The sequence below is a fragment of the Thunnus albacares genome, chromosome 11 (genome assembly GCF_914725855.1).
Source record: "Thunnus albacares chromosome 11, fThuAlb1.1, whole genome shotgun sequence".
Lineage (NCBI taxonomy): Eukaryota > Metazoa > Chordata > Actinopteri > Scombriformes > Scombridae > Thunnus > Thunnus albacares.
The window spans coordinates 15,989,844-16,009,687 of NC_058116.1; the positions used below are offsets into that span (position 1 = coordinate 15,989,844).

The 19,844-nt window shown below is 39.2% G+C and overlaps 1 protein-coding gene across 2 annotated transcripts; it reads right to left on the minus strand.

Annotated features, from left to right (window-relative positions):
* Positions 1-1,261: 1,261 nt before the first annotated feature.
* col28a2a (collagen, type XXVIII, alpha 2a) lies at positions 1,262-18,969 on the minus strand. Of its 2 annotated transcripts, none has more exons than XM_044364808.1 (36): positions 18,724-18,969; positions 18,398-18,544; positions 17,473-18,047; positions 16,778-16,798; positions 16,578-16,637; positions 15,382-15,435; positions 13,838-13,882; positions 13,719-13,745; positions 13,596-13,640; positions 13,439-13,483; positions 12,914-12,967; positions 11,942-12,010; positions 11,758-11,826; positions 11,517-11,585; positions 8,766-8,834; positions 7,690-7,758; positions 7,536-7,604; positions 6,616-6,684; positions 6,424-6,495; positions 6,172-6,240; positions 6,012-6,083; positions 5,719-5,787; positions 5,492-5,560; positions 5,329-5,397; positions 5,140-5,208; positions 4,957-5,025; positions 4,660-4,728; positions 4,415-4,483; positions 4,246-4,326; positions 3,995-4,030; positions 3,873-3,909; positions 3,110-3,667; positions 2,673-3,013; positions 2,307-2,547; positions 2,030-2,221; positions 1,262-1,941 (listed from the first exon to the last, which is right to left on the minus strand). In XM_044364808.1, the coding sequence occupies exons 2-36, from the start codon at positions 18,531-18,533 to the stop codon at positions 1,937-1,939; spliced, it is 3,732 nt and encodes a 1,243-aa protein (XP_044220743.1). In that variant the 5' UTR covers positions 18,534-18,544; positions 18,724-18,969; the 3' UTR covers positions 1,262-1,936. The 2 variants fall into 2 exon arrangements, with proteins under 2 accessions (XP_044220743.1, XP_044220742.1); XM_044364807.1 differs by having other exon boundaries at positions 1,262-1,944.
* Positions 18,970-19,844: the final 875 nt, after the last annotated feature.

Sequence of the window (19,844 nt, forward strand, 5' to 3'; positions counted from 1 at the left end):
GATAGGAATAGCTGGGATTCGTCAGCATAGCAATGGTATGAGAGACCATGGGAGTGGATGATTGCACCAAGTGAGGTGGAGTATATTGAGAAGAAAAAAGGACCCAGCACTGACCCTTGAGGAACCCCTGTGGATAAGCTGTGTGGTTTGGACCCCTCCACCCTCTAAAAGATCTCCCTGAGAGGTAGGACATGGACCAGTGGAGGGCAGATCCTGAGATACCGAGCTCAGTGAGTGTGGAGAGGAGGATTTGGTGATTAACTGTGTCAAAGGCAGCTGACAGATCTAGCAGCAATGGAGCTGAGGACTGACCAGCAGCTCTAGCCAAATGTAGTGATTCCATTACAGACAGGAGTGCAGTCTCGGTAGAGTGACCCCACTTAAACCTAGACCGATTTGGACAAGTACAAGTTGTTCTTAGAAAGAATTCAGAGACTGCGTGCTTAAGTATTTTTGATAGGGAGGGTAGGAGCGAAACTGACCTGTAGTTTTCAACCTAGGCTGGGTTGGGTTTTTTTTAGCAGCAGGGTGTGTGTGAGAAAAATAAATGAAGAAATGAAGTCATGCAGCTGGTGTGGCAGTGTTTTCTGGACGGATCCAGGTTTTGGTCAGGGCTAGTACCTGAATGTGTGACAGATTAGCAAGTGATTGGATAAAGTGAGTAGAGGAGGCTTTTCTGAGTGAACAGAGGGTTGCATTGTCTGTGACAGATGCAATTTTTCATTAACCTTGTGTTTGATGTACTTAGTATCAAACCCCAATGGGACTCCTAATTAGTTCTTTATTAAAGGCAGGTGTGCTGGAAAGACCTAATGAAAATGTGAAAAACACACAGACAGACCTGGGTAAGATAAAGCATGCTTCATTTATAAAGCACAATTCGTGCACATATGGGAAGCTCAATGTGCTTTACATTATAGATAAAGTTAGATTTAGGTAATTTTCAATCATGACTTTTAGGCCTATCAATATTTTCTCCATATTTTGTTTTTGCTAGGAAACCGCAAATACATTGCTTGAGAATTTACAAAAATAGTGTCCACAAAAGGCTGAATGGCAGTGCAAAGTTATTAATATGTAATAATAATTAATAATGAATGAAATGAAATTTACCTACAACACCACCACTGCTACTTACTGCATGCCTCCACTACTTGGATCACCAACCAGCCACCATTTCCTCTACTGCTAAAAAGAACTAAGAAAAAACAAACTTACAACCACCATTATTTTATATTTTATTACTAAAACATACAAAACATTTATTTGGATATTCACACACAGCCCAAATAGAAACACCTTTAACGGATGGATTTAGAAAGCCTTGTGGTACATTCCTCACAAGTTGGCATTCTCAGTAGACCTCTGCAAGCATTACCTACACAGAAATGGCCCTCTATTGTAGCTGCCAGTTATAACCTGAACAGACACGATGTCATACAAACAGTACACACAAAAGTACTCAGAGCATATGGTTCATATTTAAGCAAATCATATCAACACAAGTTAAACAAGCATCGCACTATTGCTGTCTTGCTAGAAATATTCAGTCTATGTAAAGTACATGGCTCAGAGAGGTATAAGATGATCTATAGGTTAATTTTAAATTGTTTAGTTGTCACTTTAAACCCAATAAAGGATTTCTCCTGGTGTATTAAGCGTAACACGATTTCTTTGAGATAATAAAGACAGTTTTTGTAGAACTTAACTTAAGTCAGTCAGTCATTTTTCAGTTAAAACTGTGATTTTTTTGGATTGGATTCAGTTGGTTGTGACTCTTTAGCACTGTTTTGCTAACTGATGTGTGTTAGAAGAAAGGTGTTAGAAAAGTGCATTAAATTTTCTGAACACAAATGACAGAATGCATCATTATAAAAATTACAAAACAGCAAACTGTAGGGAAGAAGAGTCCATTTTCTGATGGCTTCTTCTCCTTTTATCCTGCTGGGAACAAGAAAGTATGATATTTAAAAAAAGAATAGTAAAAAGAGAGTGTGCACATTTGCTGTTAAAAATCTTCAAACATCACCTGTTCTGAATAGAACACAAGTCTTCTTGCACTCATCCTCTGTTTCATAACGGTTGTCATTTCCACCACAGCCTCCATACCAAAACTGTGCACAGGCATTGGCCTGCTTGTCATAGTACCAGCGGATGCTATAGTCTCGGCAGTTGCCTTGGGACAAGCTGAGTTCACAGCGGGGATTGAGAGGAGGGGCCTCTGAGGAAGAAACAGTCTATGAGATGCATGTTTTAAAAAGCATATTGATGTAGAATTGAGATGAATTTAGGAGTACATTACTCACCTTCAGGTATGACTGGACTCACCACAGGCTGCAACTGATTATAGGTTAAGGATGAAACTGAGCCTAGTGTGGATGAAGATTTTGCAGATGAAGATGATGACGATGATATGACTGCCTCATTGGAGACGGAGTTTTCTCTCACTGGTAATAAAGATGCTGTTTTGTTAACTACAGCCACAGTGCTGCCACCCCGCACATGGGCCCTTAAGTCTAAATCTTCACCTTCATCATCCTCCACCACCTAAGAGTGGGACAACAACATAAAAATGCATCAGTGTTGAGTTGAATTCTGTACCATCAGTGATGACATTTACAACAGAGTACACAGTAAAGTAAAACAATACAGGATGTGTTTTCAGCAGAGACCTGAACAGGGAGAGGATCAGCACTGATAGGTAATGTGAAAGTGTCTCCTCGGCCTCTGCTGTCGGTGCGTCTATGATTTTGGATCTCCTCTTGGTAACCATAACCATTCTTGTTGTTTCCATATCCATTGTTTCCATAACCATTATTGCCATAGCCACTATATCCATTGGTATTTTCTCCATGCCCATTGTTTCCATTAACACCAAGTCCATGCCCATTGTTTCCATTAAAACCAAGTCCATGCCCATTGTTGCTGTTCCAGTGTCCATTTGCAATGTGATTGTAGATAAGGGCGCCATTTTCATCTTCACAGAACTGGCTGACAAGTTTAGACTCCAGTGCTGAAAATAGAAATAAAGGAAGCATTTATTTTACACTTTAGCTTTTATTGCTACATGTTTGATACACAGCATATATTTAAATCTGATTGTTCTCACCTGGTAGAGTGTTGAAGTCATCAATGAGGTACATATGTTCACTGTCAGGGTCAGAGGCAATGAGGTTGAGTTCTTGCAGGAACTCAGCCTGTGTCGGATCAGAAGAATTGACAATCCCCAGAGCGTACATCTCAATGTTTGCAGCATGAGCTTCCCGCACAGCTAAATCAAGTTTGACAGGCTCTCGCTTGTCAGTCTGACCGTCGGTGATGACGATGGCAACTTTTCTGACTCCAGGCCGGGCGCTGAAGAAAGCCTCCTGAGTCGCCTTTCTGATGGCGGTGCCAGTGTAGGTTCCCTCACCCATATAAGGCATTTTTCTGATCGCCTGCTTCACATCCTGTTTGCTCATGTAGCGAACCAAGTTAAACTCTAAATGGACATCCAGACTGTAGAGGACCAGCCCGATTCTTGTTGCGTTGCGTCCAACTGTGGTCCGGTCCACCAGCCTTGTGACAAAGTCTTTGATGATTTCAAAGTTCTCAGGGCCGACGCTCTCTGAGCTGTCAATGACGAAAACAAGCTCCATTGGCCTTTCCTTGCACTTGATGCCGCATCCTGAAAACAACAAAATATAGCCACTACTCTACTATTCCCCTGTACTCTAGTTTACCTAATGCTAGCTTTAAAAACATATAGCATATAGAAAATCCTTATGCCAGAATCTGGACAAAACCAATAACATTTGACAACAAACCACCTATACTGTCATCAATAATTTGGCTCTACGTTCATGACAGTTGAGATTTGACTTGTGTCTTACCACAGATTTCTTTAATCAGCTTAATAATGTCCTCTCTCTGAAAAACATGACAACATTTACATTAGTAAAAAAGCTCTATGATTACTTGAATGGTCAAACATTAGTTGAATTAATTAACTTACTGTGAGGCCTGGATCTCCTTTTGTTCCTGGTCTTCCCTGAGATTTGAGAAAAGTTACAAACAATATCACTGTTTTAGTTTTGTGTTATTAAAAAATAGTGTGATGACAATTACCCAACATTTCATTGCAATCAAACAACTGATAAGTTTGCTCTCCTTTATGTTCATTCCCTCACATTCATATACTTTAAACTATGACTACAAGTCAGTAGATAGCTTCATTTATACTTAAACAAGATCTGTTCTACTCACTGCTTCACCAGGGACTCCAGGATCTCCTAAGTCTCCTTTTGTACCCTTCATTCCGCGCTCACCCTGTAATCCACGACCACCCTGTAAAAAGGGGAGAGTAATTCATCAGTCAGAGACCAGTTAATCAGAAATCAATAAAATATTTGAAAGATATATCAAAATCCCTCACCTTAGCTCCAGGATATCCATCTCCTGGAGGCCCTCTAGGTCCAGTCATACCTTGAGATCCTGGCTCACCCTGAAATTAGATTAGGTTGAACTGAATGATACAAGACAGTTCTTGATTCTTGGTATACCATGAATTATTGTTGTTTTTCCTGCGGCTAGTTTGTCAGGCAGTTGTTGGCAGTGTAACATGTAAGCTCCAAATGATACAGCAGCACTTTCAATATGTAAAACAGTGGTAACATTTACCTTTGGTCCTTGAATACCCTCTCCCGTAGGTCCAGTTGGACCAGGAGGTCCTGGTCTCCCAACATTACCCTTAAAACACATGGTTAAAAGTAATCAGACCACTAGTTTATGAGCAAACAATATGAAAACATGCATATAGTAAAGGGACAGATTCATTAGTGTGTATTGGTAAGGACAACCTTTAACCTTATATGTTGTCAAAGGTTGACTTTATTTAGTTATTAGCTATGATTCCGATTTCAATATCAATTATAATTAGATCAAACTGTTTGGTAGATAATCTGGTGATAATCTTACTGGTGGTCCTTGTAAGCCCTCTCCAGGTGGGCCGGGCAAACCTGGCAATCCTCTAAAGCCAATGTCACCCTGGAACAGACAGGACATTATCAAATGTTTTTTAAGCATTCCCATACACACACGTGAAAAAACATACAAAGAAACAAAAAAAACATCAGAGAAATAAAAATTGTCGACACAAACCTTGGGACCAGGAATTCCTATTCCTTCTGGGCCCGGCTCGCCTGGTAAACCCGGTAAGCCTGGAGGACCCTAGAAAAAGTACACTAATTATTTCAAACCATCTTGAATATAATTTACTGGTTACAGATGTTTAGGATGTGCAAAGTTTCAATATAATGTAATATAAGATGTGTATTTGAGGGTACAAACCACAGGGCCAGAGGCGCCTTCGCCTTTTGGACCAACTGGGCCTGGTAAACCAGAATGACCACGATCACCCTGACGAAACAAAATTCAGTGGTAAAGACTTATGACAACATACTGTCTATCTACTAATATGGTTAATAAATGTTCTAAAAACACTCTAAAATACCTTTGGACCAGGTAGTCCATGGCCTGTTTCTCCAACAGGGCCAGGGGGGCCAGCAGGACCTATATCCCCCTAGAGACAAGACAATGAAGCTGTAGTGATGATTATCAGAAACACTGTTGTGATACATTACATTGAATCAGACTCTATCTGGCAGCACTTCTGCTACTTGTCTACATGCCAGGATCAGTGTTAAGAGACAGTTTGAGTATACATTTTTAGTTATTTACCTTTGGACCTGATATGGACCGTCCTGGCTGTCCTGGCATGCCCTGCTGGCCTGGTAACCCACGTTCTCCCTGGAAGATAAGAGTCGACAAGAGACTTATGATCTAATTCATGCTTGTCCTTTTTTCTCATGATAATTGTGTTGCTAACAACTTGCAAAGGACTTGATTTCCTGTTAAGTCTGACAAGCTTTTGGCTGAATACAAAGGCATAAACAACAATATATTCACTGTAGAATAAATGGAACGACGTTGGGAACTATCACACCACAAGAAAATACTTATTTCATTCTTACCTTTGGTCCAGAGGGTCCTGAGATCCCTGGAGGCCCATGTAACCCACGGATGCCTCTTAGACCCTGGTCACCCTAAGAAGAAGTACAACACACATCATGTGAGTGATTTGTTTGCTGTGAAATGAAATGTAAACAAAAGGCATTATAATCTTTAGCATACTTTCTCCCCTTGAGTGCCAATTCCTTGTGCTCCCTCAGGACCTCTTAAACCAGGTAAACCAGGCTCCCCCTGAGAGATTAAATATAGATAAGAGATACAAAAGATCTTTTTTTAAACCTACTCAGCGATGACAGGATTCTGGAAATAACACAGTTGTTTACACTATGAGTCAATGGACAAAAAAAGGTTAGGATGAGATGCTGTGAGGAAACTTGTTTACAAAGTGGGAAGTTTTCCACAGAATTAGCATACCTTCTGTCCTGGAGCTCCATCCTCTCCCGGAAGTCCTGGCAGGCCACCTAAACCAGATGCTCCGGGCTCTCCCTGTAACAGTAAAATAGCACTATTTGATACTGGATGTATTCAGTATACTGACACCTCCCTTATGCTATAATAGACCATGTTTAAGTGAACTAATTTGGATCAGCACATGAGTTGTCTCACCTTTGGACCAGGCTCACCAATGCCTCTGTCTCCTGGAGCTCCCTGCTCTCCTGGTAAACCTTGGTCTCCCTAGAAATAGAAACAGCATGACAACATAAGTCATAATAAAAAAAATGTAACAAGCCTGTCAACATGTTGTTTGTCCAGTTTATGGTTTGGCTACACCTTTATTTTTTTAATATCGTACATACATATTTATGTGCTGTTTACACATCTGTTACATTCAAGCCCTTGCCAAACGAGTTGACACAATGCTGATTAAGCCTATCACCTCCAGATATATCTCTGTGAATTTCACATTATACAGAGTTTTTAAATCTGGTGTCAGGTTTGACATTCCTGTGCTTGCCGGATGAATGCATACTGCACATGCTCTATGGGCAGAGCATGCGCACTAGAGACTTCCACCAGCCGAGTCGAATAACTTCCGGTTGGCTCTCTGCTAACTTGAAGTGGAATAAAATAATTTAATCGTGCGGCTCTTTTAGACTACAAATGATATCTGAATGGATCAAATTCAGATAGTGAAACGATTCACTTCATGGGGGTTGTGTGACGCTTAAAACAATCTATCCACCGTTTTACAGCTGCAACAGTAGAGACAAAGTAGGCTACGGCGGAGCATATGATTTAAGCACGTCAACACTGTTCTTATAATTACTTTCACTGCCAGAAGGGGGAAACAAAAGTCCTGCACTCAGCTTCAAATACAGCATTTCTGTCCTTTCTATTATAATAAATATAAAGTTATATTATATTTATTATAAAGTTTGCATTAATTTTTTGGGAGCTTGCAATGTTGAGCATCAGGACTACAATTCCTTTTCCTCTCAGTGCAACCCATTGTGCTTCCTCTCTACAACCAAACAGGTGTTAAACAAACACATGCAGCATTTCAAACAATAGGTGTTTTAACAAACCTTAGGTCCAGGTAAACCTTCTCCTGGAATTCCTCTTACTCCTGGTGGACCTCTTGGACCTTCCATTCCCTGCACAATAACACCAGTTATAGGGAAATCAGTACAAAGCTATGTTGTTATTTTATGTAAATATAGATGAAGACATTTTGCTGACCTTCTCTCCTTGTATGCCCACTCCTGTCAGTCCAAGTGGCCCTGGAAGACCTGGGGGCCCCAGTTCACCCTGGAAGTAAATTACCACAGTCCAGTTAATACATAACTATCTGATCTCAGTCACATATTTGGCTATGTAGGTGTTAACATTGTACTGAGTAGATGACAGAATAGTTATATATGGATAGGTAAAGTGTGGCACCAGGAGAAAAGTTACACTGGATACAGAACTGACTCTTGAGGTATTTTACTCAGGAGTACCTATGCACAGTCTATCCTTTTTGGCAGATAGGAAATTACCAAGAGCTACAGCATGCAGCTGTAATGATTACAGTGTCTAGATATGTTAATGGTCAATAGTTTTAAATTCTGCAATAAGATGCAGAAAAACTACCAAACCCAAACGGTCAAAGCAGATGGCTGCCCACCTAGAGCCCAATTCTGCTTGAGGTTTCTTTGTGTTAAAGAGGAGTTTTTCCTTGCCACTGTCAACAAGTGCTTGCTCATGGGGGAATTGTTGGGTCTGTGCAAATTATAGAGTATGGTTTAGACTTGTTCTATGCGAAAAGTGCCCTGAAATAACTTTTGTTATGATTTGGCGCTATATAAATAAAATTGAATTGAACTGAAATTAATTGAAGAACTATAACCCAGCACTCACTGGTATCCGCTGCTAAAAGAGGATTATAAATTATGTGAGAGCAGTGCAGGTATAAAAAGGAAAATTACATAAATAGACCAATATAGCACAGTCCTAAAGCCTGGAAATGTACGTGTCTCAAGCAGTAAATGAGACATTTAAGTGTGTCCATGACAAGGATAACTTCACCTGTGTATTATGTATATAGTTACACAGTATTTATAGTACATAGTGCACCCCATGTGCCACCTTTAACTTTAAGTAACCAGATGTTTCATTTAGTACTAGTGCCTTAATCAGTCTGGCGTTCCAAGAAGCCATCTTTATAATTGTAGCCTAGAGGATATTTGGGCTCCCTTATGGATTTCATTAGTGCCTTTCTTGTGTACACATGTTGCAGTAAATTCTGTTTCCTAAATGATCATTATATAACCCACCTGTTCTCCTTTGATTCCTGCACCCTGCTGCCCTCGCGGCCCCCTCGGTCCAGGAAGCCCCCGATCCCCCTGTGGAACAAAATCAGGTCATCTCTGTCAGTTACATCACAGCCAGCCATTTGCCTTTGGTTCACAGCCAAGTCAACATTGTTCTCTAAGAATAGAGTATGGAAGAAGAGCATGTTGACTCCTGTTACGTTCTTGTGATTGATACAAAATGATCATATGTTCCAGGAATGGAACTGCATTTTTTTCCCCTTTTCTTCATGGTACCTCTTGACTACGCGATTCCCCTTTGAGAGGGCTCTTTACCCCTTTACAGTACTAGTGAATTATAAAGTGAAAGGAGTTGCTGATGGGAGCAGCCTGAGCAACATCCTAAGTGTAATGAAATGCGGACGACAAAAAGATCTAATCATATAAACTCTGAGTGTGTGTGTGTGGAGAAGAAAGGGTCTGACCACCTTGGACACAAGCACCCTGATCCCTTTTTATAAGAGATAGAGTTCAACAGAGGAGTAAAACCTACAACAACCAGAAAGTCTGGCACAGGTTAAACAGATGTGTACTCGTTTGAGGACATTTCCAGTACATTTACTCAAGTACAGTACAATTTTGAGGTAAATGTACTTTACTTGAGTATTTCATGCAACTTTATACTTCACTACATTTCAGAGAGAAATCTTGTACTTTTTACTCTACTACATTTATTTCACAGCTATAGTAACTAGTTACTTTGCAAATCAATATTTTAATCAGTTGTTTTATAAATGGCAAGACACTGATATCTAATTTTAAACATAAAATATCTTAAGTTTTGTAGGATAAATGTAGACCTCAAGGTCTATATGCATTGTTATAGAAAGTATAAGGTGTTAAAATTAGCATCACCTTGACAACATTAAAATGCTGCTTACATTTACACATCAATTAATCAGTTTTCAAATAATAGTCTAAAATTGGCTATTTTCATAATGAGTACTTTTGATACTTTAAGTACATTTTGCTGACTATACTTATATACTTTTACTTAAGGAAGAGTTTGAATACAGGGATTTTACCTGTATTTGAGTACTTATTTCATTGTGGTATTGCTACTTTTACTTAAGTAAAAGGTCTGAGTACTTCTTCTACCACTGAATAAAATATACTTATATTTCTTTACACATAAATACGCTCCTCTCATTGTCTAATTTACCCACAAGTTCTGTCTTGAACAGCAATAAACAGTGAGACGGTATTGCTGCAAGTATTACATACTAATCTCAGTTAATTGTGGTTAGGTTTTCTTCTATGCAGCCATACAATAAGACAGGCTTCCAGCAACAATAATCTTCATCAGTTTTTGTATACTGTAAGCCATATATTACTACTCCCGGTGTTGCATGTCTTGTTAAACCACAGGTTGAAAACCCTGCATTCTCCATTTGAATGGGGTGTTAGCAGAGTCTATTGTAAAAATACTGTACATGTACTGTACCATAGTGCAACATGTTGCAGCATGAAGAAAAAAAACACACAGTTTTTAACAGGCTTAACACATCAACAACAGAGTGAGTGGCAACGCTTGAATGAACACCTGAGTTGTGAGTCAGTAAGTTGGAACTGAGTGAGCTGTGGTTTTGACAGATGCAGGCCATGAACTGCGGACTGGCCCGGTTACGTCCAAGTGGACTGAAAGATTTACCCTCAAACATCAGTCAGAAGGTCAATACAATGTGTTTTTACGTTAGTGTATTTTTAGGCCTGAGAGTTATGTTGATGTTTTAGTTCTCCAAGGATAGAGATCTGGATAGAGATGAAAGCTTATGGGCAATGGCTAATTTGGGTTAAGTAGTTACGATTTCATCATTTCATACTGTTTTTATATATGCTGCAGATGCGTTTAGATATCACTCTCCTCTCATCAATAGGCCTTTTCCACAGCAGACATTTTGACTTGTCATAGTAGGAAAAGCACGTGTTACTAATAACATTAATGGTGACTTTGTCATATTCAAGTGTCCCAGTAACCAGGACCCTGAAATGAAAGTGAAATGGAATCCTGTCATCATTAATTTATTATTTACACCTGTGCTTTTGCTACTGTGATGTGTCAAAATGTCTTCAAGTAAAACAGCCTTTATCTGTAGCCCCTAATCATGTACTGGTATCTGGATGACATCAAACAAAGGCAAAATCACTCGGTCTTTGCACAAAAAATGTAACAACAGAATTAACCATTGATAGCAGAGCTTAAAGCTAAATTTCCCAAAGTCAAAGTACAGATCAAAGGATTGACTCAGTCAGAGTAGGGAACTTTGTCATCACCATTTCTCTGTCTGCTTTTCCTCTCTGCTTCTCCTGTCAACTGGGAAATAAATTAAGAACATTGCCTTATTTAAACTTTGATAGGTTTTACACCTGAGCTGTTAGCTACTGAGCAGCTTTACTGGGAGTCAATTGCTTTGCTCAAAGGTATCTTGATTATTCAGTGCAGGAAAAGTGGGGCCACTGTTGGCAGGATTTCTGCAAAACATGTATACATGTCTGTGCATATTTGGGGATATTTAGGGATAAATTTATGATAAGCTGAAACTTTATTTAATTGATCTTAATAATTTGTTAAGCCTGTCACACCGAAGGACATTTTGGTCTTTTGGCAGTCTAGACACTAGAAAACAAAGATTAACAAAAGTATCACGGCATGTTCTAGTTTTGACCGAGACAATGTTACCATTGTGTAATTAGTTCTCTGACTCAAAATAATACCTTTGGTCCGGGAAATCCCTCGCCCTGGGGTCCTTTATCCCCTTGAACACCTTGTGGTCCTGGAGGTCCCTATAAACAAAGCCAGATATATGTCACCCAAAAAGCTCAGATCAAAGGACCTGTTGGCTTCCTGAACAGATCACATTTGCCTCATTTGTCAATGAAGGAAAATAGACGCATAGTCACAGACACAAAAATCATATGATTTGACAATTTGGTAAAGAAATACGAAACAACTCACAGAAAGGCCAGGTTCACCCACTCCTGGAGGACCAGGTGGACCTGAGCGGCCTGGGAATCCAATGTCACCCTGCAGATTTATAATAAGTCAGTGTAAGAAGAGAAACACACGGAAATGCAAATAGCAAATAAACAATCACAATATACAACAAAGTATTCAGAGGAGAGAACATAACATGACTCACTTTCGGTCCAGGAAGCCCAATACCAGTTTCCCCCTGAATTCCTGGAGGGCCGGGTGGGCCACGTTCACCCTGTGATCACAAACATAATAACACTTAACACCAGTGCATATTGGAGCTTAAATACTGTACCAAAATAGTGGAAGAACATGAGTCCTGAACCAAAAATTTAGTGTTATCCTTGCTTATAATTATTTTTTCTCTCTTGTCTCTTTGTTGTCTCAAAACAACAAAGGATTGTTGGAGACTCTTTACAACATCAAAATTTAGATCCATTACATGATTTACTTGAGGTTTAGATAACTTTGATCTAAAAATAAAAGACAAAAGGTGAAGAGCCTGACCTATGTAATATTTCACTGCATTTCATTTAAATTTAGCCTGAAATTTTAATTAAAGAGTTATCATTCATTGTTTCAGGCATGTTAATTTGAACGTGAGGACTCTGTATTTGGAGACACTTAATATCTAATTCTTTTTCTGAAATATATATAAATAAAAACAACAAGTAAAAACATACAATGACAAGGCTTGTCGTACTGGAGTCATAAATACAAATTTTACTACATGAAGACCACCGTGACTTCTGTTCATCCGTACAAATGCTGCCTACATGTCCTCACATGGCGAGACGGTGAGCATACACTGGTTTTCCATGTATATTATTATCTACAGACCCTGCTGTAGGCACTTCCTAGTCTGTATTTAGAAACAGGATACAAGCTATTGGGAGAACCTGTAGTAAGATTTTTTGCTGATGGTTCCTTCCTTTTTATGGTGAATTGCAGTAATGATGGGGAAGACTTTGGCTCATTTCCAAATGTTCACATAGGGCTCTATTACCAGACAAACACGCTAAAGACTGGGGTGGTAAAGCTCCAACCTCTTGTTTAAACTTAATTCATAAAAGGAAATGTAAAGGTCACAGCAGATGTGCACGATGGGGTAAGTAAAAGTTGTTAAAAAGGGGCTGACCTGCTTTCCCTGAGGGCCCTCTGGTCCAATGTCTCCATGTGGTCCTGGCAACCCCTGAGCGGAGACAACATACAACCATTAATCAAGGAATACATTCGGATATGTGTCTGCATTTGAGTTTGTGTGCCAGTCTGTCTGAACAGGAGGAAATGTTTGACATGAGCACATGAATTAGTGATTTTATTTTCTTTAGTATAAAGTGGATTTTCCTTTAGTTTAGGAATTCACATGCAGTATTCCTAACACACACAGGAGTCCTAATAACGCACAATTGTGTAAATGTAGACTGTTATGCTAATGTACAGCCAAATCTTTAAAAAATATATTAATATTGTTTATTTTTTATTTAAATCTGAAATCAGCTGTACTGTACTTCAAGTTACACCTGAATACCCATATCTTTTAGTTAAAAACAGCTGTCTTCTCTCTTTTGTCTGCTTATCAATGAAATATAAAGTATTAACTATTAAAGACAAGCTCTAACATCAGAAGAATTACATATTTTACTCCTCAGTTGGTACTGACCTGCAGACCTCTAATTCCTCTTGAACCAACTGAACCCTCGGGACCCTGTAGCAAATCACATAAAGAAGAGAATGAACATTATGTCAAATACATTAAGAGATAAGTATGAAACTAAACATGATACTCGGTACATGTGGTGTCATTAGTGCTGCCGTACCCTGTCTCCTTTGATTCCTGGAGTGCCACATTCACCCCTCTCACCCTGTGTAGAGATTACAAGTATTGCTTGAATTCTTTCTAATGAAATAAAATACTGTTGTCATTAATCTGAATCACTTACCTTCTCTCCTTTGTAGCCTGGTTTTCCCTGAAAATAAGTGTAATCACATGTTATGTGTGAAAAAGCAACAGTGCTAATTATATGTATTAACTTTCTTTATAATGTATGGTTCGAATTACCTCAGCGCCTTCTCGTCCAGGTAGACCACTTAGTCCTGCTTCACCCTGATATGACAAGATTATACGGACTCATTACATCAATAAGTATAAGTTTATCCACTCTTACTTTAATGCAGAATAAACTGTCTGAATTTGCATGTATAAACAAGTAGAGGAAAGAAACCAAAAAAAAGTGATTGGTTCCAAAATTAAACATATAAATTAAACATTTGATGAGATAGACACCTAACAAAACACAACACAAATAATAGCGTTAACTTCTAATGGACCTAATGGACAAACAATAAAATAGACAGAAGACATATTGCCAAATTAACATGTGTCTAGACTCAAAGAGTAAGATTAAGGCGGGATTTTAAAATGCCAATAGGAGGGATGGTGTGGTTCAACTGTTGGACAGCGTCAAGCTCCATCACTACTTGATTCATAATTACACCATAGATCAAAAACATAAATGGGTGCCTAGAGAAACAAATCAAATTAACTTATAATCAATTCTATGTTTGATTTGAAGCCTGACATGCATTTCTTTTGTACAACAGTCAAGATGTGAAGAAATAAAAGTGAGTAAAGCTGTGTCAAGAGCAATCCCAAAACAAGAGACAATATTTTACTTTTGCACTTGCGTTTAGGTGTAAAAAGCTACAACAGAGTTTGTTTGCTGAATTTTAAGGCAGACTCACACATGACAGGTAAATATTACATGTGGATACACATTTGACACAACTGAACTTTTGACATCTGCAGGAAATCAGAACCTCTGACTTACTTTTGTGTAGCTGAAGAAGATCAATTATAAATCCAACATTTAACCACTTTGATCACCAGTGAGCATCATCTGGTTTCAAAGGAAGGTACAGCTATGTACTCTCACTGTAATAGTGACAAGGGATGCTGTGTTTTCTATAAACAGAGCTCAGTGGGAGCATAAATATAAAGGGAATAAAAAGGGCCTAAAATCAAACCTTGTGGTACTCCACAGGAGATGGGTGAAGAGGGGGAAGTAAAAGACAAAGACCTACAATGCATGTGATTAACTGTTATTAGTAATAACAGATAGTAATGAAAGTTAAGTTCATTACACACATAAGAGCCTGAAGTTTACTTTTTGTGTAAATTGTAAGATTCCAACCCTTTATTTCCTCAAGAACATTATAGCGTTTCTCCTCATAGTTACTGTTTGAGCACATCACTATCCATTTGGACTTCTATAAATTATATGTACATTGGTAATAAATGATAAATAGTGAACTATTGGCAGGTTTCCATTTGCACTACAGCAGGTAGTGTTTTACATTATAAACAATTCTTGTCAATTCAGTTCTTGAGCTCATTATTAACTACTGGTTACTCTGGGCTTACAAACATTATTTGACCAAATACTTCACAATTTACAGACACTGAATAACCTGGTTCAGGAAGCCTGACAACTTCTTCCAAAACTGAAAAATTGATGTCAGGTGTGGAACACCTAGGAAGTATTACATAACTTGTAAAAAAAAAAAAAAAAAAAAAAGCCCATATGTCCATCAAAAGGCATGCACCTTTTGCCCTTTAAGCCCTGGGGCTCCGTCATCTCCGGGGCGACCTTTCTTCCCCTGGAGAATGAAACAAAATCAGGGTTTAGATTTGATTCATTCTTCTTCTGACACTTTTTTACTACTTATTACAAAGAAGTCTATGACCCATAACCTGAAAATGAAAGGTTATCTTAACTATGTTTCTGCAAAGTGAAAGCAACATATATTTTGTAGGCAGGTATTGTTTAAAAACTGAGACAGCAAAGGGGAAAAGGGTCACAGGGCTGAATGTGTTACATGTGAGGGCTGTATGATATTTGAAGCCATAGGTGGGCATGAGGTGTCTTGTCCACAGGGCCAGGGGTCATTGTCTTGAGCTGCACCTGGACAGTGTGTGTCAGTTGCTATTCACCAGAAATCGCTAGTTTTTGACCATTAAACTAATGAGAGCAATTATGAGAGCCTCTTAGTCTGAGTGTAAGAATTTGAAGAATCTCTCTAAGGATAAAGCACCTGGTTAATGACCATGCAGCTGTCTGTCAGCAACATGATTATCTGCCTGGTCGCAGGAAAGCTTGACATTACATGAACTGTCAGCTATCTGAAGAGGAGAGGGGCGGATGAGTGAAAATATCTGTGTCTAGAGGGGCCCGTACCATCTTCTAGCACAATGATGCATAATATCCGGTGCCTCATTATGTACTGTAGTCCTTCTATCCCTGCGTAACTGACCAGGATGTAGGGGTGTGATTTATGATGGCCAAAGGTCCGGCTTTATAGGCAGTTGGAGCTATAACTGTGGTGCCTCTGGTTTCCATGGGGGATATCTTATGTTGCTTGAGAAATGCACAATAACTGTCTAAGACGGGGCACACAAAGTAGCAACAAACATATTTCTTTGGGAATAGCAGACCACTATCTCTCCTTTCCTTCCCTGTTGCCATAAGTTTACTTGTAGAATGTGGGACAAGACCACCTATCCCATTACTTTGCTTGTGCAAATGCCTGCTAGCTATACTGAGGTGGAGGGGGGTGGGCAAGTAATTATCCTGATTGTTTGAAACTGCACAATTACCATTCCTAAAATATCAGGATCATGTTAGATTTCCCCACACAAAATTTCAAACGTCCGTCCTTCTGACAAACTGACTAGTGACACTTCAAAGAAAACTTCTATTTGGTTGCAGGATATTTTGAAAAGTTGGAGGTTAAATACTCACCGCAGGCCCAGTGGGTCCCCTCTCTCCTTTCTCACAAGCACATGTCTGAATCAGAGGGCACTTGAAAAAGAAGAGACATGTTTGCTGAACTGTCATGAACGTAATTCTATACAGTCAAAGTGGATCCCCTTCATCTAATTACACATTAATAAATATCAGAAGATTCTGTGTAAGAGTTGTTCAATTGAAACAATACTTACTCCTTCTTCAGCCAAGTCAGTCTGCAAAGAAAAACAAAAGCTGATGAATATCTGACAGAATTTGAGTTGTAGCAATATTACAGACCCTAATCAGTAATGTACAGTATATTTGTTGTGATAATTCAATGTAGCACAATAAATGCCTATGAAACTACTTCATACAAACAGTAGTTTTGGGAAACCAGGTAAATAGGCATTTCAATTTGAAAAAAATGAATGAATATATCAACATTAAGAACAGCTTTTCAAGTTTTTTTTATGAATGGTGACTGACAAAGAAATAAATGAATGTCTAAATGTAAGTCATTTACTCTTACTGTAAAGAGAATATAACTGATCAAACCCAGTTGTTTATACTCAAATAATTGTGTTGTGACATTGCAAGTAAGACAGCTTTCCCAGAAAAAGAGACAAAAAAGAATAAATCGCTGGGCTGAAGGAAATCCCAGGGGATATACTCATGTAGAGATCAAACAGGGTTTTTTTTCCCAAAAGCTGCGTAAAAAGCTTAAAATCCAGAGCTGTCATAGACATTCTTTCATTTGTTTCTCTAGAGCTTTTGTCATCACTCCATCTCTACACGAATACCTGAACAAGCCTGCCCATGTGTCAACTCTGAATACATGCTCACTCAAAGCAAATACAACACTTTTCTTCTCAGCGCTGTCTGATGAATGACATGGTATTATACTCACTATTTTAGTGACAATCTTTTCGACTATGTCTTTGTCCTGTAAATTATGGAGGAAGTGGGAGGCGGGAGAGCTGGCGAGCAGACGGAGCTGGGCCACATTGGCTGGCTCGTTGGCTGTTCGGGTGATGCCCAAAGTGAAGAACTTGATACCCTGGTTCTTGGCATCAGCGACAGCAGAGAAAATGTCAGGGTTTCTTGGGTGGGAAATGCCATCTGTAAGCAGCACGGCTACTTTGATGCTGCCAGGGCTGGACTCCTCCAGGTAGATCCTGGTCATGTTGGTGATGGCGTAGGTGGTGTAGGTACCGTGCCCGATGTAGATGATGGGAGCTATACGGGTCTTGAAGTTCTCTTTGCCCTTCCAGTCTTTGAAGGTTTGCTCTTTGATAACATGACTGCTGTACTGCAGCAGAGCCACCTTCAAGCTCAAGCTGTGGCCAGTCTGCAGCCGTACCTCTTGGAGTCTATCCACCATGTTCATAACAAACTGCTTTTCCTGCTCGTGATTGTCCTTGGCACTTTCAGAGCTGTCCAACAGGAAGGAGATCTCCAAGGTGCAGTCGTTGTCTAGGATGGCTGTGAGCACACAGAACAGGATCAAGGACTGTTTACAAGTGTTACTCCATTCACTGATTAAATGACTGATTACATTTTAATGTAACTTAATATTTTTTTCTTTCAAATCTATAAGTTTCACACAGAGGAGAAATAAATCAAAGTAAGAAATGATCACGTCCAGACCCTTTTTGGTACTGTAATATATTGATTAAGCTGGCGAAATAAAGGAAAACACACACGCAAAACACTTTTAGACTGAATACAATCCTGTAGCAACACTATGATGAATTACTAGCACCAAAAGAAACAGTTTTTGGTTTGTGAATAAAAATATTTTTATTCATTGCATTTTTAATTCATTTTCTTACCTTGTCCATCATGAATATTTTCAGCCAGAGGTTTTATCCTAGATTTCTTGTTAGCTTTTCTGTCCTCATACAAGTCTTGGGCCCAGACGCTGGTCAGTGCTGTGACCAGCAGCACTGACATGAAGGAGGGGAACATCCTTCTTCCAACTATGGAGACAAAATAGCAACAACAATTCAAAATCAATCAATGTCACTGTCCACAAAAGTAGTTTCTGCATCAAATCAGAGTGGAATAGATTGTGCATCCATACATTTTATCTGCTTAGGTTAAGTACATTTTAAAAACTATTTGTCCTTAAAATGTCCTTATCTTCAAATTGACTCACTTTCCAACCTCCTTTAGAAATGCTGCAATTTCTAGTATTTCAGTGTCCTAATTTGAGTGCAGCCCAAAATGCAGAGTTGGAAAAAGGTTGCAGGAACAGCCGAGGACCAGGGTGCACAGTGAGCTCCAGTTAGCTCATTGATTGTGGTGCAGCAGCAGCAGCAGCAGCAGCAGTGTCAGTCATCCATGGGAGCAGAGAGTGAGAGACCCTGAAACACTTTCTCCTCCTTTATAAGGAGGAACCGACAAACCAGATCCAATGGAGCCTCGTCAAGACTCCTGCTCTGCCCTCAGGGCAGGGGAAGGCTGGAGTATGTTTCCAACAGTGAGGCAATGTTATGTGTGTTTGCTGAAATTGGTATTTTAATCACCACAAAGACAATCAACTACAGATGTTTATGTTTACTAGGGGGTACCTTGTTTTTTTAAACACCAGAAATTATAGTCATCACGGACTGTAATTGCATCTTAGTGTATTTCTCACACTTTGTTATGTTTTTAGTGAAAGTTACTGTGAGGAAAAAATGTCTGATGATGTTTTAGACAAAGTTTATTGATGTGAGTCTTGAAGCTGAAAAATAAGCAAGTTGTTTCCATGTTAAATAGGGAGGAATGGGACAGTTGTCCAGTACATCTTTATTCTGAAACTGCACCAGTTAACTATTTGAGACACTGGCAGAGAGTCAGGGTTATATTTTAATTCTCCTTTTCTATACAAACAAATTGTGAACTCTGGACTGTAAAAGCATTTTTTTGCCAGCAAAGTTGTTCATAAAGTCAGAAAAGGTAGCAAAAAATGTCCGATATGATTTACAACAAGGTGACCTTTTGACTGAGAGGTTTTTGGCAGATAATTTATAAAGTGGCATTGGTGCCAGCATAAATTCCACAGGTAGAGTGTTTTAAAGTTCAGAGGTCCTAATGGCAAAGGCCTGGCCACCTTTGGTCTCCAACCTGGACTCTGGAATGACCATAAGAGCCCTGCCTGAGGAAAACAAAGTTAAAAGGTCCTAAAATGACCAAGAAATGGCAGCTATTGTGGATATGCTCCAGTTAGATTCTGGTCTGTTTTACTTATCAGACAGTAGATGATCACATTATTTTCAATGCAGGCCTAAACTA